The 26,302-nt window shown below is 43.5% G+C and overlaps 1 protein-coding gene across 2 annotated transcripts; it reads left to right on the top strand.

Annotated features, from left to right (window-relative positions):
- The first annotated feature begins 12,613 nt into the window (after positions 1-12,613).
- On the top strand, positions 12,614-25,641 carry fbxl4 (F-box and leucine-rich repeat protein 4). Of its 2 annotated transcripts, none has more exons than XM_035385385.1 (8): positions 12,614-12,730; positions 13,676-14,292; positions 14,871-15,189; positions 16,126-16,370; positions 17,185-17,398; positions 18,492-18,563; positions 20,686-20,998; positions 22,200-25,641. In XM_035385385.1, exons 2-8 carry the CDS (start codon positions 13,790-13,792, stop codon positions 22,361-22,363), a joined length of 1,830 nt encoding a protein of 609 aa, XP_035241276.1. In that variant the 5' UTR covers positions 12,614-12,730; positions 13,676-13,789; the 3' UTR covers positions 22,364-25,641. The 2 variants fall into 2 exon arrangements, with proteins under 2 accessions (XP_035241276.1, XP_035241281.1); XM_035385390.1 differs by lacking the exon at positions 12,614-12,730 and adding an exon at positions 12,756-13,048 and having other exon boundaries at positions 22,200-23,847.
- Positions 25,642-26,302: the final 661 nt, after the last annotated feature.

The raw sequence follows: 26,302 nt of genomic DNA, 5'->3' as shown, positions 1-26,302 counted from the left end.
AGAGCAGACATACTACACTCTCATAGTACCTCATAGATCAGACATACTATGCTCCAACAGTACATCAAAGAGCAGACACACTTCACTCCAAAAGTATGTCATAGAGCAGACACACTACACTCTAATTGTACCTCTTAGAGCAGACACACTACACTCTAATTGTACCTCTTAGAGCAGACACACTACACTGTAATAGTACCTCATAGAGCAGACATACTACACTCTAATTGTACCTCTTAGAGCAGACACACTACACTGTAATAGTACCTCATAGAGCAGACATACTACACTCTAATTGTACCTCTTAGAGCAGACACACTACACTGTAATAGTACCTCATAGAGCAGACATACTACACTCTAATTGTACCTCTTAGAGCAGACACACTACACTGTAATAGTACCTCATAGAGCAGACATACTACACTCTAATTGTACCTCTTAGAGCAGACACACTATGCTCCAACAGTACATCAAAGAGCAGACGCACTACACTCAAAAGTATGTCATAGAGCAGACACACTAAGCTCTAATAGTACCTCATAGAGCACACACACTACACTCTAATAGTACCTCATAGAGCATACATACTATAACAGACACCCTACGCTCTAATAGTACTTCATAGAGCAGACACACTACGCTCTAATAGTACTGATAGAGGGCAGACTCACCATGCTGTACTGCTACCTCAGGGAGAGTTGATAAATTCACCTCCTGCGCCTGATGTAACTCCCCCTCCATTCCTCCACTATCTCACCTGCCACCCTTTCATTAATTTCTGCTGATCTTCAGCTGCTTATACCTTAATACCCTAATTGTTGTGCTCTAAAACAATCATTAGCAATCCCAGCGAGATTGGATGAATTTAAGAGCTCCTTTCTTCTGTTTCTCTCCCTCCTTTATCTTCTGCTGTTTTCTCTCAGAGAAGGTGGGATGCTGGCAAAGCCTCTTTAAACTCCTTGGCATTAGGCTGGATTATTGTGCTGCTAGATTCAACCTGCCTCTCCTGGTTGCCGCAGACACAGAGGGTAAGTAGTTCATGTCACACTTGATTGCATTTAGAAATGAGAAACAGTGAGACAAAGGGACGGGGACATGGACATCATAAAGCAGAGGTCTTTGGGGATGAATTGCAGGCTGCACAACAACACAGCGGCAGGTTTGGGGGGGAGGGGGGGCCAGGGTGAGGCCCCCTTGTCTGGAGCTTGGAGCAGAGTTTAGACAATCTCCACACAGCCATCTGCCACTCACCCTCCTCTCTGTGGATATGAATTTGGCTCATTTCTTCGTCTGTGCACACAATCACCCCACAAACGCACACAAACAAACTCAAACACACGTACAATGCACAACACACACACACACATGCATGCACACACATACAGACCCTTCAGTTTGAGGGTGATGAACCTAAGGAGTCTGTGAACCTAAAAATCTGAGATCAGGATTTTCTCAGGTGCATAAAAACTGTGTATTGCATATTCAGAGGTCACACATTGTTGGTCAGCTGCTTTGCTAGAAAAACTATAATTTTGCTATTTATTGTTTTTGATTATGATTTTCTTGGGCTGAACATTTATGCTGAAAACAGTGTTATGTCTGTTCTCTGATCTGCAGCAACAGGTGATGTTCTCAGGAAAAGACAGCATAAGTTTCTTTTTCTGTAGGATCTTTAACTGAACATGCACAGATGTGGTAAAATACTTTGGTGAGAAGCTTGGCAAGGTTACAGTGTATGACTTAAGTGTAGAAGCAGGTCAGATCTCTATGACTGAAGTTACACTAAATTAGTGTTGACCTGTTGGGATGCTGCATGTAAATGCATATTGTATCCATTATTTGCTAACCCTTTCCAAATCTTTTTTTTCCCTTATTCAAAAATTGATAAGGAGCCAGTGCTTGAGGGCACTCCCTGTATAATCTTCAGCAGTGTGACCATGATGCAGGGTGACTGCCATTACTGGTTTCCCAATATGTACTGAGAGCAAAATCTCTTTCCCTCTATGCTCTTCACTCACTTCACCGTTGGCAGGTTTACCTGTACATTTCACCAATACACATTTCACAAGCACTCTCTTTTCAACTATAATACCGTACCTCTTTATATCTGCATGTGTTAATTCAGTGCCGCAGCTGTGTGTGCGTGTGAGAGAGAGAGAGATTGAGAGAGAGACAGAGCGGAAGAGAGAGCCCTTACAGGAATAATGTTTGCATCTTCACACATATCAGTGGCAGTTATTGCGCCACTTTGCATTCAGGCCCACAGAGGGCAGTGTCACCCTGCTTCAGAACGTATGTCATTGAAGACAGTTGTAGTATCATGACAGTTTAGTTCTGTTTCTGGACTTCTTATTGCCAATTATGATATGATCCATTTTGAGGATCATTCAATTAATAACATCACTGAAATGTTTCTTCATAAAGGACATTAAACAGGCTTACCAAATTCAGACAAAGTATTACAAAGTGTTTGCTGTTAGTATATGTAACAAATTGCAATTTAGAAGATGGTACTGCATTATAATGACATCCCAGCTAGCACTACCCCTCCTGTGCACTGTGTTCAGTGGACATTCTTATGATGTCACAACCTCAATACCACAGCTTGATTATTCAAATCAATTCAAATCTTATTACGTCACAATAACATCGCAGCCCGATGATGTCACAGTTTCTCAGTACCACCACTCTGGTTAATTACATTCGGCTGATATCCTTATGATGCTACAATAACCTCTCAGCATCACTTGTCTGGTTAACTGTGTCAGCTGCTTTACTGTCTTAACGATTAATGCTTGTAAATGTCCCATAGATCTCCTAGAAGAGTCCAGCATTTGAGGAAATGCGTAGCCTAGTCAGTTTACTTGATGTATAGTCTGCACATAGGAGGTCCAAAAATGGAGGATCGATTAAAAGCACTACCGGGGTTATATCACGGTGTGCCATGTTCTCCAATGATGAGAATGATTCTAATGATGTATCCAATCAATGCCTAACACTTCCATGTTTTGCTATGTAATCACTACCTACACTGTGAGTTTAGACATTCCTTTAAATTGCGGTGTCTGTTGAGAAACTGACATTTGTTGTTCTAAGAATCTTGTGTTTTTAAAATGAGAACATGACGCCACTGTTACATATTTGCCTTGAATAATTTATGTGAACAGCCCGAGTCATGAAACCATACACACATGTATGACTCCACCGGTTTGTTTCTCCTCTTAAGTGTGCTATATGTAAAAGGAAAGAACCACATTTTAAAATAAATTGAGTGATTCGATGAAATTGATTGTTTGGAATAGAATTTAGCTTGTCAGAAATAAACAAAGCAGTTTGCGTAAGTGATTTTCCAGCCGTTTTTTTTACATGGCTTCACTACACTTCGTAATCGTTGAGGCCAGGTTCTCAGACCTGTGATGACTTCTGTTCTTCAGCCTGTTTGGCACCGCTATTATGGTCTTTGTCAAAATTGTTCAGTAGACACTACATTTTGGAGTTTGAATAGCCTACCTCCTTTAAAACCTATTCAATGCATAGTTGAATATGAATAGCCTAATGCGTCAACACATAATCTCAAAAGTTTCACTTAAAATGAAACAAAAAGTAACAATGCATGCTGTCAAAAAAAAAAAAGTAAAGAAGAAAAATCTCAAATTTTAATTTGAATGACATTTGAGACAGGTTGCACAGTATCTGTCAAATGCTACACTGTTCTCTCCCGCGACTGCGCGCAGGCTGCCTGGAGCAGCACGAACCTCTAATATATAATCTGTTGTTGCTCTGTCATCACGAGGAGCATTCTAACTCCTTGGAGAGCCTGTAAAAATTCATTAATCTAATTAAATATGTCCTATTGCCCAAACGAGACGCTAGAGCCGCTTTGCTGTAGGATAAGTGCAAAGTAAGACCGAGTCCCAGCAGAGGCAAACAGTCGACTCGCAGTAACGGTGGAAGGCTTCATTAAACTCTTAATTACCTATTGTTTCTAACTAGTTCGTACTGTTTTAATGAGAATCCACAGGCAGTTAAATGCAATCTAAATTTTCTAATCTACTGGTCCATTACCAAGGAGTCAAAATGTTATTAGTTTTATTAGTAATCATACTTTTAAATGGCACTGATCCTAATCCTGCGGGTAAACCAGGCTGCTGAGGAGTAATTGAATTCAGACTTTCGATGGGGAGGAGTCTCAGATATCTCAAAACATCCCTGCCCCACCTCCACCCATACATAATCCCCTGTCGCAGATGTTAAAATACCCGTTTCTAGTCGTGTCAGTAAGACCCACGGAAACAACATGTGCGTTGATGTGTAGCCTATGACAAATTGTTATTGCGCATGTTGATTTCGTGTCCATGTGTGTGCACACATACTGTATATGCGTTCATACAAAACTACTTAAACACTCTAGCTGCCACAGTTCAATAAAAGCGAGTTTTATATGTAGTGCCTGGAAGTGACTCACAGCAACGTATCTATAATAGATTCCCTTATGACTATAATGAGGGTTAATGAGAGGCACACACCGAGTGCTGATTAAATCTAATGTTACTTTATAGAGGAATCAATCAACAGGTGGAACACTCAGTGTTGTGTCATTTTGAGGCATTAGCCACTCCATTCCAGAACACTGTCCCCCACAAAAGCAATCTGTCCTGACCTGATTGGTTCTTCATTCAACTGGTTGATTCAATTGATGTAATCCGGGTGGCATCTGTCTGGTCAGAGGCTCTGTGGGCAGCTCCAAAATCAGTTCATATTGCATTGCTCTCACTGTTGAAATGTGGAATGAAAATGTGTTAACTAATGCCAAAACAACTGCATGTACACTTACTTACGCAGCACGTGCAAATAATGTTGTGTTAGTGTGGCTGGTTCAAATGGCAGTGGGATGTATATGTACTGTATATGTACTCTGTAGTATATGTACGTTTTTGATATGAATATCTGGCAACCCACTTCACTACCTACAACAACCCAACAGTGGTTGCCAATCTTTTAGTAACCACTGCTTTAGTGAGTATTTAGGATGTTTAGACCCCCATCGTCAGGCAGGGCAAAGCAGGAGAGCAGGAGAAGCGAGTCGACGAGGAAGATTGAGCTGTGACGGGGTGTCTACTGCCAACCTCCAACGGAAGAGGACGTTTCGTTATCAAATTCTCCCAGATTGCTTCTCCACACCGCGTGTATTTATGGTCTGGCAGTGACTGATGGTGTGTCTATGGAGGCCTCTCCTGTGGGGGGCAGTATGTGGCTCGTTGCTGCTGTCAAAGAGTGGAAACATCTCCCACAGTAATGATGAACACTTCCTGATATAGGGCTGAGGGAGTGAATGTGGATTTATGCTTTGCTTTTCTGTTTTGTTGTTGAAGGGGGGTGGAGTTTCAACACAGAGTATTTTTCCACAAGGATGCATCTTACTGCAAATCATTCTACATGTTAAATAAAAAAATTTGACCGAATTGTCTTTCCTTCTGAAGAGTTCCTAAAACATTATTTGATGCTTTGTTATAAAGTGTTCTTTTTGAACTGAGTAGGCGGTATCAACGGTATTTTCACACGGAGTGAGTCTGCTCTATCAGCTGTAGCAGGAGGGTGCCAGCCTCTCAGGAACAGACCTTGCGGTGTTTAGATTTATGACCACTTTCATGCTCAGGAGGAATGTTCCTCTATCACCATGGCGCAAAATGACCGGGGACAGACGCACACACAAATGCCATCCACCAGCTAATGAGGGGCATTATTCAAAACGACCACCTTTGTCAAACACCGCACACTTCTCTCAGTCTCTGCAGAGGCTTTCATCTGACAAACATCATTTAAATAGCCCCCCAAATTCTTCAAAACACTTTATTTCATTCACTTCAAAGCTGGAAGAACTGTTATCATTTTTGAAGCTACATTTGAACATTTTTACATTGAAAGTAGTTTTTCCCCAAAAGAACAAAATTGCGCTCTTAATGTGAATGTTTATGGTCAACAATGCTCCAGCAGTTGTCCTGATCTCCATGTATCCTAAAAATGTGTACCTTGGGCTTGTATTGTCTGGCTAATGGTTTTGTTTATGAGCAGGTAGATAGAGAGCCTTGTTCGTGGTTTCAGTGAGTCTGCAATGCGCAAATAAGTGTAGGGCCCCCCCCCACCACCCATGAGGTCTACTCCATGTGTCACAGACCAATTCCTCTTTGGAAGGAAGGCTGAAGGGTGAAAATAATATGATACTTTTTACAGAAGCCTAGAGAGAAAGGGGGCTAATTGAAGGGATAGAAAGGATGTGAACTAAATGTGGACTAAATCAATAGCAGAGATGCAAATTAAATAAATAATGTAAAAATCGACCATATTTTTTTGCTATATTTGCTATAATTACTTATCTATACTTCATAGTTTTTTATAATGTTATTTTTATGCATTATGAAATCCCTAACCACTGCTCCATACTGTTGCTCTGACCACTGCTCTACAATGTTGTCCTGACTGCTCTTTGCTGCCACGGTGATGGAGAAATATGTGTAATTGAAATACTGATCTATATCCTCAATATTGTGCACAGTACTTACGCTGCTGGCATTCTGCGTGTTTTGCATATCTGCACCATTCACAAAGGGCTTTCGGTTGCGGGCTTTTTCGCTGGGTAACTTGGTTGGAGGTGAGATGTGAGGAGAGCGGAGCACCGTTTGTCACAGCGGCGCGCTGTTCGAGGCCGGGCTCATTACAGACATCTCTCGCGGGCTCCGGAGTGAAATATTCATGCACGAGGAGCAGAATTATGCAGCCCTGTCAGGGCTTTGGGGGGGGGAGGTGGGGGGGGGGGAAGAGATATCGCCCCAGTGAGCAGCGCGAGGCTGGATGTGCAAAACCCCGCGGCTCCGCTGGGACACCATGCCAGGAGGTGTGAAAGGCACAGGGAGCCGACCTTAGTGCCAAGAGGGATTGTGGGAGAGAGATAAGCGCATCTCTGAGCTGGCACACACACAAAAGAGTCTGCGTGTCAAGACTGCAGAGAAGAGAGGCGAGGAGAGGGAGAGAGAAAGGACAGAGAGAGGGGAGAAATAGGAGAGGGGGAAGGAGAAGCAGCAGCGATAGATAGCGAGCTAGAGAGGAGAGATTTTCAAGCAGGCAGTGGGTGTCACTGTTCAAGCGCCACGCTGGCGCAGTTATCTCAAGTCGCTGTGGAGGAGACACCTCATGCCAATCCGACTTGATCAAAGAGCATGTTTAGTAGACAACATGAGCTTTTTCACCCACAGTCTTGTCTGCAGGTATAGTAGGCACTGAACTACAGCCTGTCTTCCAAACATCTTGCTTGTGGAGCTACCTCTACCTGAGGACAGGTTTTCCCTCCTTATTACCCTCTGTATATAATCAAATGGGACATATATAGTATAGGGTACTGGAAAGAGACAGCTGGAAACTATTTTTTACACTTTAGCTTTAGCTACCATCCACCTACATTGTGACAAAGCTTGCCCTATAGTCAGCTATTGAGAGAATGAATGATATGTAGTAAAATAAAATCAGATAATGATCTAGAGAAATATGCAACAGATGTATGTGACCGGTTCTTATCGAAGGGTTGTGATGAAAATATGTTAAATGCCTATATGTCTACAGTACCTATTGTTAAAGAAGAGAGCCTACACCTCCCTACACCATCAACTTGTGGTTCTAGAGTTCACATTTTATCCTATATAACATGCTGGGAGAAGGATTGTAAAAAAAAAAAAAACATATCGGCATGTGCTGTCTCAACATACTCATACTCAGCCCCATTTTGCCTTTAAAGGTGCCAGAAATTAGGGGGAATACATCATTAAAGCGAACACCCCTTGATACTTTATTTTGATTATCCTCCCAGGATTTTACCTTGCTTGAATTGTGTAAATTGCAATGCAATGATAAAAAATGACACCTTTCCCCATCCACATGCTGGGATGCTGTTTAAAGTAAGAGGTTGAATCGCAAAATGTGTTGCATACCTATTATAGTGTCCTTGTAGATTGTACTATGTTGATGAAACCAGAGGAGAACTGAGAATTAGGTTTTCAGAACATAAGTAATATTTGATTCTGGGATAAAATGTCACCCGTTACTGGGCATTTCAATAACCAGGGTCATGATGTATGCTCCCTGAGATTTATGAGAATCAAAGCTGGAGATTCCCTCAAACGTGTAGAGGATAGGAAGAGTATTTGGTTGCTAAAGGTAGCTTCTTAGATCAATTTGTATTGTTTCCTAAAGGCCTCCATGGAGAGTTAATGTTGGGGTGTTTTTCTCATTTATATACATCTTTTTGTAATGTCCAATCTTGTTGTGATTTCCGTGTGGTGATGTAATTTGATCCTGATTTATTTATTTTAATTTTCTTATTTTTCATACATCTGTAAATGGGAGCATAGCCTCAGTCCATTATTATTTGGCATGGCATTGTCAAACTAGAAAGACCAAGTGGCATGAGTAGAATCCCTTGCTCACCCAACCCCCCACCCCCCACCCCCAGCCCACCCTTGGCATGACCCCCACTTCGGCTGAAACTGCCCCGATCAGAAATCTTGCAAAAATTACAAATTGTATTCACAAAGCACCTTTCATGAACCTCAGGGTGTGGCTGAGACCTCAATCTCCAATAATATGTTTAGGTGGGGTTCAGCTACCATTCTGAGCCAGAATGCTCACCACACATCAGCTGAAATGGAGAGTGAAGGACATGTTCTTCAAATTAAATTTGCTGATGATCAGAGGGCCAGATAGACAGATCATTAATGTGATTTTTGTGATCTTCTCTTTGTGATTGTCAAGGATTAAACAGCCTGGGTCATATCATAATCAGTGAATATATTAAACATATAAACTATTATATTGTATATGTATAAATTATACAGCTGTGTGTCTTATGAAAATCCATGATATACTGAAATCATGATTTTGAAATGCTTCCATGTACTACTGGTGCACTGAATAGCCATTGCATTGGAGCCTTTGGTGTGTGCTGCGTAAAAGCGCCAATTGTTGCCCCTTTTACCAAAGGTGGGGTCCTCTGCCACATAGTGGTAATTTTATGGGCCCTTGAGATTAAAAAGTTTTGTGATCCTGGCCCTTTACATTATTGAAGAATTGTTTAACCGTCTGAGAGTATATGCAGCCTCTGGCTTTATAAATATCTATTATGTAGAAAAGTTGCACGGGTGAAAAGGGTTTATGCGGAGTGTTGCAGTGTCATTGTCTCCTCTGTTTATCTGTGAAGTCTTCGGCTCCGAGCCATTAATTAAGCATCTCTAATCAGAACTAAACACACAAATCAAAGCTATCTACTGTTGTTTAAGTTGAAGAGATTTGCATGCATTTGGAAAATCTCTATTATCAAGAGGGAAGATCGAGATGGTGACTTTCAATCACTTTCCTCTTTAGCACGTTTGAAAATAATTCAACTCACTGGTGAAGTTCAGCTGGAGGACTCGGCAAGGAAGACAATAGCAAACGAAGACAACAGGTTTTCTGCTATCTCACCCTATTTATTACACAGCTAATTATATTTGCAGATTCTGTCATTTAGACAAAAGGCAAAGAAGTTGGGGTAATCAACATGATCAACATATTTGATTGGATTTTTGTAATGGTAACATTATTGCCCTTTAAAAATGCAGTAAATAATAAACTAATCTGTGCAGTAATCAGATCTCACTTTTGTGGGAGGTTATGTTTTGTGACGTGATGGGTACAGAGGGTTTGGAGGTGATGTGTGTGTGTGTGTGTGTGTGTGTATGTGTAGGGTGAATGCTCAAAGAATACAACCATTGCTGATCTCCTCACTCTGTGGTTAGTAGAGCAGTGGATGTTGATGGACTGTGGGGTGTTTAATGAGGAGGGAGGCTGACTCCCACTCTGCCTCTCCTGGTGCACAATGAATCCCTCCCCAGCCACTCAGAAGAGTCACACTGGGGCATGTTCATTATTTAGCACCAGGTTTTAACAGCTGGGGTAGAGCTACGAGTGAGAAACAGCCATATAACTACATTATAGCCTCTGCAAGCACTGTGTGAGAGTGCATGTGATTGTGCATGTGTGTTTGAAAGTGCATGTGAGTCTGCATGTGTGTTTGAAAGTGCATGTGAGTCTGCATGTGTGTTTGAAAGTGCATGTGAGTCTGCATGTGTGTGTTAGTATGTGTGCATGAGAACCAGTTTGTGTATTTGGGTACTGAGGTTGGTGAATGAGTCTCTCTCTACCACCATGCTACCACCATGTTACCCCTCTGCTATGACAAACACCGACTTCTCCTCTTGCTTGGATTTGCTCACCATAAATGATTGGCCCAAATATGGTCCTTGAGCCACACTGTGTATGCTGACTGTCTGTAGTGCGAACACATGTAGTCACTGAAGCTAACCCATTTGTGGACAAGTTAAAAGGCAAAGCTAATGAGCCAGACCTACACTGTGTTTAAATCAATCTAAACACAAAACTGTGGCAAACACGTCTTCAGCCCGAAGTACTGAATCAACATTCTTAATTGGCCAAGAGATCGGCTCAAGCTAGAACCAGCATACATGGTGCTCCAGGACTGAGTTTGGGAACTATTGGCCTAGATTCTTTTAGTTTCTGCAAAGGCCCTTGTGAGTTTAAGTTTGAAATTTCACTCTAATTAAAAAAACACTTTATGTATGTCTACTCTTCTGTTGTGGTTGTTTTGAAAGCATTCGATGGTGAAAATATTAACAACTTTGATTATAAATAATGCAGTTCACTCAACATCCTAATGAATATTGCTGATTTATTCATGATTATTCATCAGTACAATCTTCTCAGAGTTGACAGCTGATAGTATGTTAATTGGACAAGGCAATGCAAATATCTTCTGAAATTCCACCATGGAATGAGCAGGATGAGTTATGCTTATAATCTCCAATTATTAGTACCATTTTCTACTTCTGAATTATTATTACTATTATTTTTTACAAATATTTTTTTATTAGTCATCTGTGAGAAATTCCTAAGACACTTTGTTGATTTGACCTTACTGCTGTCTCTTCTTTTCCCACAACAGAGTAATGTCTGACTTTTAATGAATCAAACAGAGTATCTGATCACAAGATAGGCAAATCCTTCAAGTGCTCCATTCAGAAATAATAATGAGAAATGAAAAAGCAAATCAAAAGATTAATGCACGTGTGTTCAAAAGACCATTTCTCCCACTCTGTTGTTAAGAGAAAGAATTTGACTGGCATTTCTGTCTGTTGGTAAAGTTTCTCCAAACCCATCTTATTGTGAGGATCTACACAGCGTGATGTGTTTTTGAGGAAGGGAAAGCGGTTACTCAGAGGTAATTATCGGCTTTCTCTGTGACACTGGCTGCTGTCGAATGGAAGACTGGCCAGCGAGCACTCCACAGGGACCGGATGCTCTTTGTGTTGACAATGGCAGCCCGATTCACTTGGGAGCGAGCGGCTGGACAAATCATTCATCTATGCAAATGCCAGCCAAGAGCGGTCACACGCGTCCGTTACTCTCTTCATCAAGGCGAGCGCCGAGCATGTGTGACGGATGGCCTTCAGCTCGCCCCGTCGAGTGTGACACACCCGCGAGCTTCGCCTCCTCGCAGGAAGGACAAGGGGCCGCAGGGAAACTCGTCCATTTATTGCAAAATAAATGTCACATGGCCTCGTTCTGGTGCTGCTCTGACTGACAAATAGTTTATTCAACAAATCGAACAATCGTTCTTTTTTGTTTTTTCAGACCTAAAATTAGAGGCTTCATGTCTGATATGAAGCTGTATTTGTGTTTGGGAGGGCAAACAGAAGCACACACTGGCACCTATACAGGAGCGGAGTTAGTTGAAAACACATGTCAATCTCAACACTGTATATGACCACTGATTAGCCCAAGAGATTATTGACCCCAAATAGTTGTCACTTTGTCCATCGGACCACATTTAAATCTGTTTGTGGCGTTTTGTGCCCATGCACCTGCACCTTCTACATCTTTATGTAGTGATGTTCAAACATGAGAATGTGCACAATTCATCAGCTTAACTGTAAATATATATATTTTTTTTAATAACTAATGTTTTTATTTAATCATTTATTTCTACATTAATTCATTTGTTTATTTATGATCTCTTTATTCACCTGGTGCTCCATAGACCAAATAATGGCTATGACCACCAACGTAATGTTCGGTAGCCAGTGTTGACTGCTTCAACTACTTGTTGTTACTGTTTTGTCATTTGGAGGTGTAGTTAACCATAGGGACTATCAACTACTTCGGGCTTCGAATATATGACGTGTCCTTCTCCGAAATCGCTACAATATTTTTCCCAAACACCTTTGACCAAAATACCGACTCCTCTCTCTTTTTTTCCTCTAATCCTGATTGGTAGTTTGAACTACATTTTTGGAGTAATTGTAGTTTCTAAAGCTATATTTCTCTTTAGGGAACGTTTGTTGTAATTCAAGTACTATCAATGTAAAAAAAAAACCTGTTTGTAGTTTGTACCATTATTTCCCAACATTGTCAGTGGCGAACGTCAAAAAGGGCACACGAGCTACAGATACAAGGCACGAACACATTATCTGACTACAATACCCACAGTACCTTGCGTCTAGCTGAAATCGGAAGAAACCGGATGTTGACACTCAAGGTAAACAGAAAAGAGAACCTGCTGGTTGTGCTGCCGCTGAGAGAAATCCCGAAATGGAAAGACGTAATTTTAACTGGTATTTTAATATACCGTAAGTACCGGTTGCATCGAGGCGCCGCATACGCTTTTGAATAACTTTATTTGGCTTTATCTTGCTGCCTAACGTATTTTGACAAAGATTCACAAACAAACAAAAATACCCGGATAATACTGGTACCTAGCGAACAGTTGCCAGTGAATTTGACAGGTGAAGGGTGGAGCGGCGGTGGACAACTACGATATATTAGTTTTATTGGCGTAACTGCATAATGTAGGGCAGACTGACAACAAGAAGCAGCGGTTGCGTTGATGACAATGACAGCTTGAGAGACCGCGTGGTTTTATTGGCCGACGTTACCTAACAGCATGTGTACGTTCTAATTTGCTTCCGTGTTTGCTTTTAGAAATTAGTACATTGTGTTGCATAGCTGTTAGCGCCTAAAGAAAAGCTAATTGAGGGAATACAAGGTAATTCAAGGTAACAGGTAATTCTACGGTAACTGGACACATTGGTAGATGGTATGTTGTGCCTCCCGTCACTGGAAGGCGTTTTTAAACGCTTAGTTAACTAGCTAGGTTGCAGGTTTTTGTATACTCCGGGTCATATTGGTAGGTTTCTACATTGATCCTACCCGTTAAACAGTGTACTATATATATGTGACTGAGAACATGCAAGGTGTTCACATAGGGTTGATGTATGCAGTTGTCTCCTAGCATTATATTAACAGTCACTAACAGGCAACAGAATTCATGATTACATGGCTGTATGCATTGTTGAAATACTAAACTGCTTGAGTGGTGTGCAATCCCCCCCCCCCCCCCCCCCCACCCCTCCACATGTTGACATTGTCGGGACTGGATCTCTGTATACTTTTGTGAACATTTGAAGCCCCCACCCCCCCTCCCGTACTGGTGAAAGTTAATAGCACTGACCCCTGCAGGACAAAGTTGGTCAAGTGTCCTCATGCTCTTGCATCTCTCTCCCTTGAACCCACAGGTCATGCATGTGGTTGGGGCTGTAGGCTGCACTGTGTAGAGCAGAACCCGGCCTGGTGCTACTACTGCTGCCGCCGCCGCTGCTTCTGACCCGACCCGGTCCGGCCCAAGCCCAATGTTCCCTATGCTAACCCTTCTGAGCATGTTTTACTATATCTGTCTGCGGCGCCGGTCCAGGAGCGGGACCCGAGGCGAGGTTCTGAACAGCCGGAGGGCCATGGAGTCCAGCCAGAGGTCCCTCCCTCTGAGTGTAGAGGTGGAGCAGTACGCTAAGGAGGTGCTGGACTTCAGCTCGCACTACGGCAGCGAGAACAGCATGTCCTACACCATGTGGAACCTGGCTGGCATGCCCAACGTCTTCCCCAGCTCTGGAGACTTCACGCAGACCGCCGTATTCCGCATGTACGGAACGTGGTGGGAGCAGTGCGCCAGTGCGCCCCTCCCCTTCCGCCGGACCGCCCTCTCCTTCCACAGCCAGGACTACATCGAGCTGGCCTTCGAGGAGCCTGTGTACCCCACCGCCATCGAGGTGCTGGAGACCTACCACCCCGGAGCCATCGTCCAGATCTCGGCCTGCTCACTTAACCCCTTCTCCCAGAACCCACCCGCTGACGTCAGGTAAGGCTCTGGGGACACATCACCTGCTTACGATCCTACACCGTATCATATCGCCCTGTTACACACCCATGCTGCCCAATATCACTCTATCCCAACCAACATCACACCTTCACACACCCGCATCACTCAGCTTAGCCCTGTCCCCACCGACATCACCCTGTGACACACACACCGCACCCAACATAGACCTGCTACACCCTACTTCCCCCGTTACAACCAACATTGATCAACATTAAACCATTAACATTTTACATTTTTCATATATTTAATTAACAGCTGGTATTTACCAGAATGACTTTAAATTATATTGCATGAAGTGCTGACAGATGGTAGCCTTATAGGTGATTTGGATCTAAAAAAAAATGTCCTTTACAACTCATGTTAATCAACGTTTCCAAGTTACTACTGGCTAACGTTGCCTGACAATGCATCGTCTCTTTGTAGCCCAAAACCCCTGAAGTAACCTTCTAACACAGAGAGATGCCCCAAAATCATGCTTTGTGGCCCCCGCAGTAGCCTGTGCCCCCCCCCCCCCATATGGCCCTGTAGCCCTCAGTGTCACATGGTGCTCTGTGCAGGTGGGAGGTCCTGTGGGCGGGGGAGCCCTCCAAGGCTCTGACCCCCCAGGCGCGGCAGTTCTCCCCCAGCATCAAGCAGATCAACTTCGCCACCAACCTGATCCGGCTGGAGGTGAACAGCTCCCTGCTGGAGTACTACACCGAGCTGGACGCGGTCATCCTGCGGGGCGTGAGGCAGAGGCCCGTGCTCTCGCTCTATAAGATGCCCCTGATCGACATCAGCGACTTGAGCGACAGCGAGGAGGAGAGGGAAGCGGCCGAGGCCATGAGTGGCAAGAGCAGCACGGGAAACGGCTACTTCGACAAACTGCCCTATGAGGTGCCCACACACACACGCTCACTACAGTACGCACACGCAGCCTCCAGACCTGGGTCAAATACGCATTTGTTTTGGATTCAAATACTGTTCTACGCTTCACTGATCTTGTCTGGTGTATTGGAACCATTGAAATGCAAACCCCGCCTTCTGGTCACATTGGCAGGCTCAATTACACCAGGCAAGATCAATAGAGCACAGAAATGTATTCAAATACATATTTGACCCAGGTCTGGCACCCACACACAGACACTCTTATACGCTGTGCAGAACCTCAGATACCTACACATACATGCACAAACGCACACACACTCAAAAACAAACATGAACACACACAAATCCTAAGTCCATAGCTTGTTTGAATGGTCTTCACAACCCTGGCACTCGGTTCTTCCGGTGGTATTAGCTGTTACCTGGAAACACTTCGTTTTCCATAACCTAAAACATGTTGCCATGTTGTCCTACACAACGTTAAAACAATAAAGATCCAGTGTTGTTCTTCAGCCCTACCTCCTGTCTCTCCTTCCTCCCTCTACTCTGCCTTTCCCTGTCTTCTACTGTTACTTCTCTCATCTCTCCTCCAAACCGCTGTCACTCAGCCCTTCTGTAATCATAGCTCTGTGTACACTGTCTATAACACAATGGGGTTATTTGTCTGCTGGTTTCATGCTGCAGGTACACACACACATGCATAAACTCACATAAATAAATGCAAGCGCACAAAAAACTTGCACAGACACAAACGGACACACATACTGTACGCACACGCGCACAACATGCCTACACACCCCCTCTTACTCCCACTTGTGAACCAGAAGGTGCTTTGACCCTCAGAGAATATTAGGTGCTTTATTACAATATTAGTCAGTTTACTGAGGGTTCTGGTTGTAACCATAAAATCTTTCATTCTCTGGCTCTTTCTCTGATTGTTGGCCACAGCTGATCCAGCTAATCGTGAGTCACCTGACCCTGCCAGACCTGTGCCGATTGGCTCAGAGCTGCAAGCTGCTCCAGCAGCACTGCTGTGATCCACTGCAGTACATCCAGTTGAGCCTGCAGCCGTACTGGGCCCGTCTGACTGATACCTCACTGGGATACCTCCAAAACCGCTGCACCCTGATCCAGAGGCTCAATCTGTCATGGACCGGCAACCGTGGGGCTGTCACCGCAGCCGGATTCTGCAGGTTAGGGCTGTTACTGAGATGGGTCAAAGGTCACTGTGGCACCACAAAACTGCTACTCTTTAAAAGACGCGCGTGTGTGGAGACAGAACCTGAATTGGGAGCACCTTCTCTTAGGTTTCATGTGTGTGTGCCTGTGTGTGTGTGTGTTGGGAGGGGGGTGTATTTGTATACATATATGCATGTATGTATACTGTATGTGTAAGTGTTTTCATATGTGTATGTGTATATCAGTATGTGACTGTGTTACTGATTCACATTCTAATGTATTTGCCAATGTTTAAAGTATTTCATCCAGCAAACAAATTAGTAATTTTCTTGCCCTACTTTATGTAAATTCAATCTAGCAGTTATTTCCATGAAATCTTACAATGCAGCGTGACCACAGGACATCTAGATAACAGTGTGTCTGACAGGACAGTCTAGGTATTAAGGTACAGGATGTTTTACCAGAGAGTCTGATACTGTATATGCTATATCAAAGTGATGCTGTAGATATTACTGATGTGATCGTACTGTAGATGGCTGTTGATTTTATAGTAGAGTATGTCTGTGGCTGTGATAGCACAACATGTCTGTTGTCGTAATTGTACAGCATGTCCATGGATATTATAGTATATCATGTATGTAGATGTGATAGTACTGTAAATGTCTGTGAATGTTAAAGAACACAGGTCTGTAGATGTGACAGGATGGTGTGTCTGTAGATGTCATAGAATAACACATCTATAGATGTGATTGTACAGTATGTCTGTAGATGTGATGGTACAGTGTGTCTGATTGCAGGACCTTTTCCTTCCTCTTCTTTGTGGTGCAGCTTTGTGAAGGCCTGTGGCATGGGCCTGGTGTGTTTGGAGCTGGCCTGCTGTCACTTCCTCACTGAGGGCTGCATGGAGGTGATCGCTCAGACCTGCCCCGCCCTGCAGGAGCTCAGCCTGTCCTCCTGTGACCGGCTTCACCCCCAGGCCTTCGCACACATCGCCCAGATGACCTCCCTACGTCGCCTCATCCTCTACCGCACCAAGGTTGAGGTGAGAACTCGCATGTGTGGGCTTGTGTGTGTGTGTGTGTATGTCCTGGGATTGCTCCTCTCCTGGTCCTGGTGGTCCTTGTTTTAGAGGACTGACCTCACTCTGAGACCTCACTTCAAATAGACTCAAAACAAAAAAACCTGTGTGGCGAAAGACAGCAGTAATGAATGTCTAAGTTTGCATGTGCACTACTGCATGTGTGGGAAGGGACAGGCTGGTCGCTCTTTAGCTCCTGCTGGGTTGTCCTCCTCCTGGTGACGTGCGTAGAATGCAGCTGTTCGCGGCTCTCGGGGAGCACGTGTTAAAGGCGCTGTGTGAGTGACCAGGGCTGCCCGTCGGGGCGTCGCGCTCCTGCGGCACGCATCGCAGGGATGCTTTACGAGCCCACGCCCAGCAGCCCGTGCGTGTGCCGACAGTCGAGCGCCCGCTCTCCGTCATTAACCTGTCAGAGCGGTAATTACAGCGGCTTTGCTCTTTTAAAAGACAGTGTGCCGAGCCAGGATGACTCAAGCACGCGCACACGCACACACACACACACACACACACACACACACGCACACACGCACGCCACACGCCTCACATGCCCTCTGCTCCTGTCGCTGGACGGATAGCGTGTCGCGCCGCGTTTGAAACCGCCTCGGGTTGGAGCGACGTCGGGGAGACAATGGCGCCATTCTCCGCTGGTCCTTCCAGGTGAGAGGTATTACCTGTCTGCTTCTGAGAGCTCCGAACGAGACTGAAATTAGCGCTAATGGGCGAAGCGGTGTCACAACAAACACTGGCAGGCTGAAATGAGATATGGCCTCATTACCAGAGGCTTTAGCCATGTTTATGCCAACTGCCACACAAACCGTTAAAACCATTTCATAGCTTCGTGACAATTAATTTTTTTCTTTTCTTTTTCTCCTTAATTTTGTGTGTAGAAACAAAGAGAGGGTATTGAATAACAGGGCTCCACTGTCGGCATTGGTAATACGCATTCCTCTGTCTCGTTTTACTTCGTGTTTAAGCCCAGATCACTGTAACAAACAAAGGCTTGTGTAACCCTTTGTGTCTTTCTCCCCTCTGGTGCCACACCCTGTTTTGTCGACAGCAAACAGCCCTGCTCAGCATTCTGACCTTCTGTACGCAACTGCAGCATCTAAACCTGGGGAGCTGTGTGATGGTGAGACTCATAAACGCAGTATGCACACACACACACACACACGCACACACACACAAGCATGTACATGCTCACAGCCAGTAGAAGGTGTTCCTCATACAACCCCTCTTTTGACGCGCTGTCACCTTTTATAGAGAAGCTGTCACAAGGCCTGACAGTGATCTATGAGCCCACAGCCATGTGACAGCCCTGACATGCACACTCACATGCCAACACACACACACATCAAGTTGCCCCCTTCCTGATTTCCTCTATTATTGCAAATTCGTCAGACTGAATGGTTGCAGAACTTTTGACAAAATGTAATAGTAGTCAGTGGGAAACTGAGTAGGCACAAAACCCATTTTTGAAATTATTATTTCATTTATTTCATGAAAAAGTTATCAAACACCCATATCACTCATGTGAAAAAGTACCTGCCCCTTTAGCTACTCAATCAATTTAATTGATAAATCGATGATTGAACACAGCCAGGCTTGATTGCAGCCAGCCCTGTTGAAACTATTGAACCTTATCATCAGAGTGAAGTAGTCACCAAAGTTTCAACAAGCACACTACGCCACAATAAAAGGAAATTCCAGTAGAGATGGGAAAAAAGTCTGGAAAGGGTTACAATGCCATTTCTAAGGCTCTGGGACTCCACCGAACCATAGTGAGAGCCATTATCTCCAAACGAAGAACACTTGGAACAATGGTGAATCTTCCCCCAGGAGTGGCTTGCCTGCCAAAATTTCTCCAAGGGCACAGCGCCAACTCATTCAGGAAGTCACAAAAGATCCCAGAAGAACATTGAAAGAACTGCAGGCCTCTCTAACCTCAGCTAAGGTCAGTGTTCATGACTCCACAATAAGAAAGAGACTGGGCTAAAATGGGATTCATGGGAGAGTAGCAAGGTAGAAACCATAGGAAACATCAATGCTTGTCTCACAGATGAGTCATAAGTGGAACGTTTTGGATGACGTGGGTCACATTATGTCTGGCGTAAAGCAAATACAACATTTCACAGTAAGAACATCATGTTGAAGGAATCATGAATTCTGCTTTGTACCTGAAAATTCTTAAGGAGAATGTGCGGTCACCTGTCCGTGAGATGAAGCTGAAGCGTAATTGGGTTATGCAGCAAGACAATGATCCCAAACGCGAAAGCAAGTCCACATCTGAATTAAAGTTTTGGAGTGACCTAGTCAAAGTCCTGACTTGAACCCAATAGAGATGCTGTGGCAGGACCTAAAACAAGCATGCTCAAAAACCTACTTATTTGTCTGAATTAAAGCAGTTCTGCAAAGAAGTGTGGGCTAAAATTCCGACATAGTGATGTAAAAGATTGATATCAAATTTTAGGAAGTGTTCGGTTGCAGTTATTGCTAAAGGTGGTGCAACCAGTTAGGTTCAAGGGGCAGTCACTTTTTCACATGGGTGATATGGGTGTTTGATAACTTTTTCATTAAATGAAAAAAAAAAAGTTTTGTGTTTACTCAGGTTCTATTTGTCTAATATTATATAAATATGCAATAACATAAAATCAGGAAGGGGCAAATACTTTTTCACAGCACTGTACACGCACACACACACACACACACACACACACACACACTCACTCACGCACACTGGCACACTCTCTTTGTCCTTTTTTGTCCTACAGAGTCTCATTTCATGGTCTGTCTGTAGTGAGTGCTGACTGTTTGCATTATGGTAAAACAGTGGTATTCATAAGCGCACAGTAGCCTGAATGGTAGAGTGACCTTTATAACTGTGTGCCTGAAGAATGTGGAAGTATATAAGGAGCAGCTGATTAAACTGTAGCGCCCCCTGCTGTAGATTGACTATGTGGTTACACGGGGCTTTGTGGTGTCCCTGCTGTAGTCTAAGATTGTGGTTAAATGGGGGTTGTTGGTGCCCCTGCTGTAGTTTGAGTTTGTGGTCAAGCAAAGGCGTTCAGCATTCACTGTGTAGGTGGAGGGAGCAGGTGGTAAAATATAGTGCCCCTGTCATAGAATTGGAGCAGGTAGTTAAACGGGTGCTTAGCGCCACCTTTGTAGATGGAGGGAACAGGCGTTTTGTGTAGCGCCCCCTGTTGTAGATGGAGAGTCTCTTAAGTGCGTTGTGCACTGCGCCCCCCTCGCAGATCGAGGACTACGACGTGGTGGCGAGCATGCTGGGCGTCCGCTGCCGCTCGCTGCGCTCCCTGGACCTGTGGCGCTGCAAGAACCTGACGGAGCGGGGCCTGACGGAGCTGGTGAGCGGCTGCGGTCTGCTGGAGGAGCTGGATCTGGGCTGGTGCTCCACCCTGCAGAGCAGCTCCGGCTGCTTCGCGCAGCTGGCCCGCCGCCTGCCCCGGCTGCGCAAGCTCTTCCTCACCGCCAACCGCACCGTCTGCGACTCGGACATCGAGGAGCTGGCCGCCCGCTGCCCCGCCCTGCAGCACCTCGACATCCTGGGTGAGCGAGGCAGGGAGCGGCTCGCCCTCTGCAGGGGGGCGCCCATTCCCTATTGATTATGGATTTCTGTGTCAGGCACTCTGATGATGTCATTGACTCTGTATGAGTTATTGACTGACAACTACTGTGATCATGTGGTCATCAGGCTGTCTGTGAAGTGCTGTGTGACTTGTTTGTAAATGGCTCTGTAGAGCGTATTGATGGATTTTTTATTTATTCTGTTGATACTGATTGATTGATTTTCTGTGGCAGGCACATGGATGATGATACTGCTCATTGATTAACAGTTGTTTGGCAGGCAGGTGGTGTTATTGAAGTAGCTATCCACATTTAACAGAGTGTATCTGGATTATTTATGCTGTATTATTAATTTCTGTTTGTTATATGTGCAGATTCCGTCATTATTTATGTATTGATTATTGATTGTGTGTTCAGCCTGTGGTGTATACCAGATAAAATTGGTGTTATTAATTATTGATGTCTGTGCCAGGCATGTAGATAGTATTATTGATTATTGATGTCTGTGATCAAGCACAAATGGTGTTATTGATTATTGATGTCTGTCCTAAGCATAAGGATAGTGTTATTGATTATCAAAGTCTGCCAGGCACAGATGGTGTTAATGAGTCTTGATGTCTGCCAGGCACAAATGGTGTTATTGATTATTGATGTCTGTGACAAGCATGTGAATGGTGTTATTGATTATAGATTTCTGCACCAGGCACACAAATTCCGTTATTGATTATTGATGTCTGTGACAGGCACGCGGATGGTGTTATTGATTATTGTTGTCTGTGACAGACACACGGATGGTTTTATTAATTATTGATGTCTGTGACAGGCATGCAGATGCCGTTATTGATTATTGATGTCTGTGCCAGGCGTGCGGAAGGTGTTTTTGATTATTGATGTCTGCGACAGGGACGCTGATGCTGTTATTGATTATTGATGTCTGTGACAGGTACGCGGATGGTGTTAATGATTATTGATGTCTGTGCCAGGCACGTGGATTGTGTTATTGATTATTGTTGTCTGTGACAGGCACGCGGATGGTTTTATTAATTATTGATGTTTGTGACAGGCATGCAGATGCCGTTATTGATTTTTGATGTCTGTGCCAGGCGTGCGGAAGGTGTTTTTGATTATTGATGTCTGTGACAGGGACGCTGATGCTGTTATTGATTATTGATGTCTGATACAGGGACGCGGATGGTGAGCGCGGCATCCTTGCGGAAGCTCCTGCGCTCCTGCCCCCGGCTCCTCCTGCTGGACGTGTCCTTCTGCTCTCAGATCGATGCTCGGACGGTCCAGGAGCTCAGCGCCCTGTTCCCCGCCGTTGCCATCAAGAAGAGCTTCACTCAGTAAGCGCAGCACTGCAGAGACACCAGGAGGGGGCGCTCCAAAGCCTGAGTCAGGCTCCCCGCGACGACCGACAAAGACCAGGCTCAGCAGACAGATCCCCTTTGGCTAAGGCTGGGGTTAGGGTTCAGCCATTAACGGATGAAGACAAAGAGGAGGGAAGGCTGGGAGGTCTCGACTGACCGTTTCATTTACTGCAAACACGGCTCGACTGCCACAGTTTGCCTCTTTACCATACTTTATAGATTGACTTCTGTGTGGATCTGAATCTCAGGGTTGTTTTTACTTTCCTTTGTTTTTTCTTACCTGGAGCAGATGGACTCATGTGCTCTGTCTTTCAGAGAGAAGGATCTGTCAGAGTCTCTCCATAACACTTTTCTTTTCCACCTTTTTTTAAAAATGTGATGAAGACCTTGGAATTCAGATCATGGTCAAATTATGATCATTTCAGTTCACTGTTTAAGCACTGATGTTAAATGTGGGAAAAAAAATATAATTTACCTATTGGGTGTGAATGATATGATGCATATTGTTATAATTTTTATTATTTATTAATCTCGTAATGGCTTCTTGAACATGTGCCGGTATGTACAGAATCGGAGGTGCAAATCCAACTGTGACCTGCTGTTATGACGTGTACTGTGCCTTATATTGATTGATATCTGACTGAATGTGGTGTAGTTTTGCCGTCTGCTTGTAGTCATGATTACACTGCAACAAGTTTGCCCTGCACTCTACCAAAGCAATAGGCAGGTCACACTTAGAATGCCTCATTTGCAAAGAACTATACTGTGACATCATAGAAATCAATGTCACAGACTGCCTATGCAGGAGATATTGTTGTTAGAAATGAGCTCTTCAGCTATTTATAAAGAATGGAACAAACCCCGAAGTTCTACCTGTGGCCAATGGACCCTCTTTATGAGCAGTTTTAGTGTGTCGTGTTCCAAAGGTAAACTGCAGTGCGTTGGAGTGACGGGAGATGATTTCCTCAGGTATATATATATTAATATAAATGTGCTACAGCCACATAGACTTTATACATACATGCACACACAAGAGAACACTAACACAGAGACAAATGCAGGAACACGCTAACACACACACAGATGCAGAGGATCAGAAAACACGCACACACACCTCCCTTAGCGGAGGGGTAAAAAGCTCCAAATGAGGAGACGTTTTTTTTTGTTTTTATTATTGGATTTAAGTGCTTTGATTTTAAGTAAGCAAAAAAGTATTCTCTTTGTATTTGCTATCGCAATGATTGTCATTTCCTGTGTTTTTTTGTTTGTGTGAGAATCTTTTGTGCCATGTGTAGGTCAGAAAGTGATGTAATTCAATTCAAATTTTGTTAAAAGGTCACAAGTGAGAACGAGCTCCAGTCACTATAGAACGATAACCATTCAGCAGCATCTGAAGACCGGGGAGAAAGAAGGTTGTTGGTTTTAATAAAGCGCTGGCGGGCATTGTCTCAGTGTCGCAGGTTATGATCCTGTCCTCTCTTTTACTGCGCTGCAGTGATGGTGTTAAAACTCAGCCCTCTCTCACAAACCTGCTGACCTGAGAGAGGCATCACTCCTTTGCTACATGCACAGAGCACCTCTTCCTGCACCAGCATTTGCTGTATCAGAGCTGGGGGTGTTTACGATTGTGCTCTTGAGTGATCACCATGAATAAGTGATGCCTCTCTCTATTTCCTGTTAAAGTTTGTACATGTAATGTCTTTATTAAGAGGAACTTTAAGCCCTCAACTCAGTTTTATGATCCATTTGTCCACCTTCAATTTGGAATATATACTTATATATTCCACCTTCTTTATTCACTTCAAAGTAGTAATCATAATGGATATGTTTTGCTTTTATTGTATTGCAGTTTCCCCCTTCCTCTCTGTCCAACTCTGTCTTCAGTTTAATGCCATGGTAAGGATCACATAAAATACTAACTCACACACATCCAAATTGTTGATGAAAGTCCAGGACATAAAGCAATGTAGGTTAAGGCAGAGTCCTCAGCCTGCCTCCCAAAACAATCAAATCACTTAGAATTTGTTTTAAAATACACCACAACCTGGTTAACATTTCAACCCTGACAGAATCCCAGCACAGGCCAAAACGATCGTATTGTGGTGTGTAATAGAATGAATTGTTAGTTATTTGTGAGGTAACGTGGGGTGGGGTGGAGACTCTTATTGCCTTTACCCAATGATGATAATCATGAATTGCTTTAATGTGCTACTTTTTCAAGGTGCAACTCTGCACAAGCACCACCAAAGTACTGTGTTGATAAGATGGTTTTATATGAGCTGTTAACGCAAAATAGGAATTTACAAGAAACTGAATAGCACAAACACTATTTTAGGGTGCGACAGAAAATGCATCTAGTTTTTTGTGATTTTATTTTTTCCCAAGAATTTTCTATTGTATTGATTTACGTTTAAGATTAAGGCTTGAGAGGGGCTGGTTGTAGTTAAAAATGTTAGTGATTAGCTGGTTAATTAGATGACTCAGTGTGATGATTACTGTAACAGGGAGACAATACTTCGGGGAAACTGTTCCCTCATTAGATATTTCCACAGGTTGAGCATTATTTTTTGAGTGGTAACATTTACGAGGTAATATGTTTTTTGGTGCAAACATTAGAATCTACAGAATTTGCATGCAACGTTTCAATTAGTTTATATTTACAGTGATCTTGTTAGTGGTTTAGTAATACATTGGCAATTATTTTTGGCAATATTCTGATGTTTATTTTTATTTTAAGCCTTTCAGTTCGCTCAGTACCTAGATAAAGCTCCCTGGTGCACTAGCTGTTATTGCAAAATGCAGAGTGTAGATAATTTTTTGTTTGCACAAATATGGCATCACGTGTGGGGTATCTGGATCCCTGACACCTTGCCTTTTTAATCTTTTTATTTGGTGCCAAAGCATTGGTGTGATGGTAATCTAGAAGAGTCAGGTTCCACTGTGGTTCTTGTTCAGTAGGTGACAGTAGAACGCTGTCTTTTGCTCAAGTCAAGACTAACATTCGTATTAAGCTGAGTGAAACCTGACTGAGTACAATTCCAGCCTCTGGCACTTAACCCATTAATGTTGAACTGTGTAGCTGCTGGTGTCTGAATCCACATCTTCATATGAAGAATATGTTTTCTTATACACTCTTTCTCTGACTGCGGATATTTAAGTAATTAGCATTTTTCCCCTTACACATGAATTACAATAATATGTATTTATTACAATTTAAATCACTCTTCTATTAAGTCAATAAACATGGACACATTTTTCTATTATTTGTGAGAATTTCTTTTTCTAATATAAATGGTGGCATATGGTGTGAGTACTGTACAATAGTGATATAGGCATTTGGATAAAATCTTTTCTGTTGCCCTCATCTCCCCCCTTTTGCCTCACTGATTGAAAACAACAGATACCCTGGGGAACTAATAAGATCAGAACTCAACAAATTACTCAACACTTCTGCCTTGTGGTTTGGCCCAGTGTTCCTCACGTTTACAATAACGTGCCATCTCTGGGATTTGACAGCTTGGCAGCTCGCTCACTTTCGCACCATGGTGGAGACAGACACCCAAACCAGCATCGTGCCTGAGGACAGACCTCAAGATGACAGGTATCATTGTGTGGGCTCACTTCCCTTCTCCCATTCCACTGCAAAAAGAGGGTGGCATTATGATGTAAATATGCCTGTACTTTTTGTTTTTTGATTTTTTTTTTTTTTAAAGGTCCATTGGGCACATTTTGTGGTGCCGTGATACTATAACGACTCAAATTTGAGAACTGTCTGTAATAAATACCCATATATAGTGTTATTTCTGAAAGCAGAAATTCTCCCAAAAAAAAAAAAAAAAACAGAGAAGCCTCCCACTGTGTCCTAATTAGAAGTTTTGGAACAGTGTGAAAATACCAATATTTCCTTTTACAGGGTATG

This window comes from Anguilla anguilla, chromosome 1 (assembly GCF_013347855.1).
Source record: "Anguilla anguilla isolate fAngAng1 chromosome 1, fAngAng1.pri, whole genome shotgun sequence".
NCBI classification, from domain to species: Eukaryota; Metazoa; Chordata; class Actinopteri; order Anguilliformes; family Anguillidae; genus Anguilla; species Anguilla anguilla.
This window is presented reverse-complemented; position numbering and strand designations above follow the sequence as displayed.

Coding starts and splice junctions, on each gene's coding strand:
- fbxl4 (XM_035385385.1), top strand. CDS start 13,790: ATGTTCCCTATGCTAACCCTTCTGAGCATGTTTTACTATATCTGTCTG. Junction 14,293..14,870: donor AACCCACCCGCTGACGTCAG/GTAAGGCTCTGG, acceptor TGCTCTGTGCAG/GTGGGAGGTCCTGTGGGCGG. Junction 17,399..18,491: donor TCTACCGCACCAAGGTTGAG/GTGAGAACTCGC, acceptor TTTTGTCGACAG/CAAACAGCCCTGCTCAGCAT.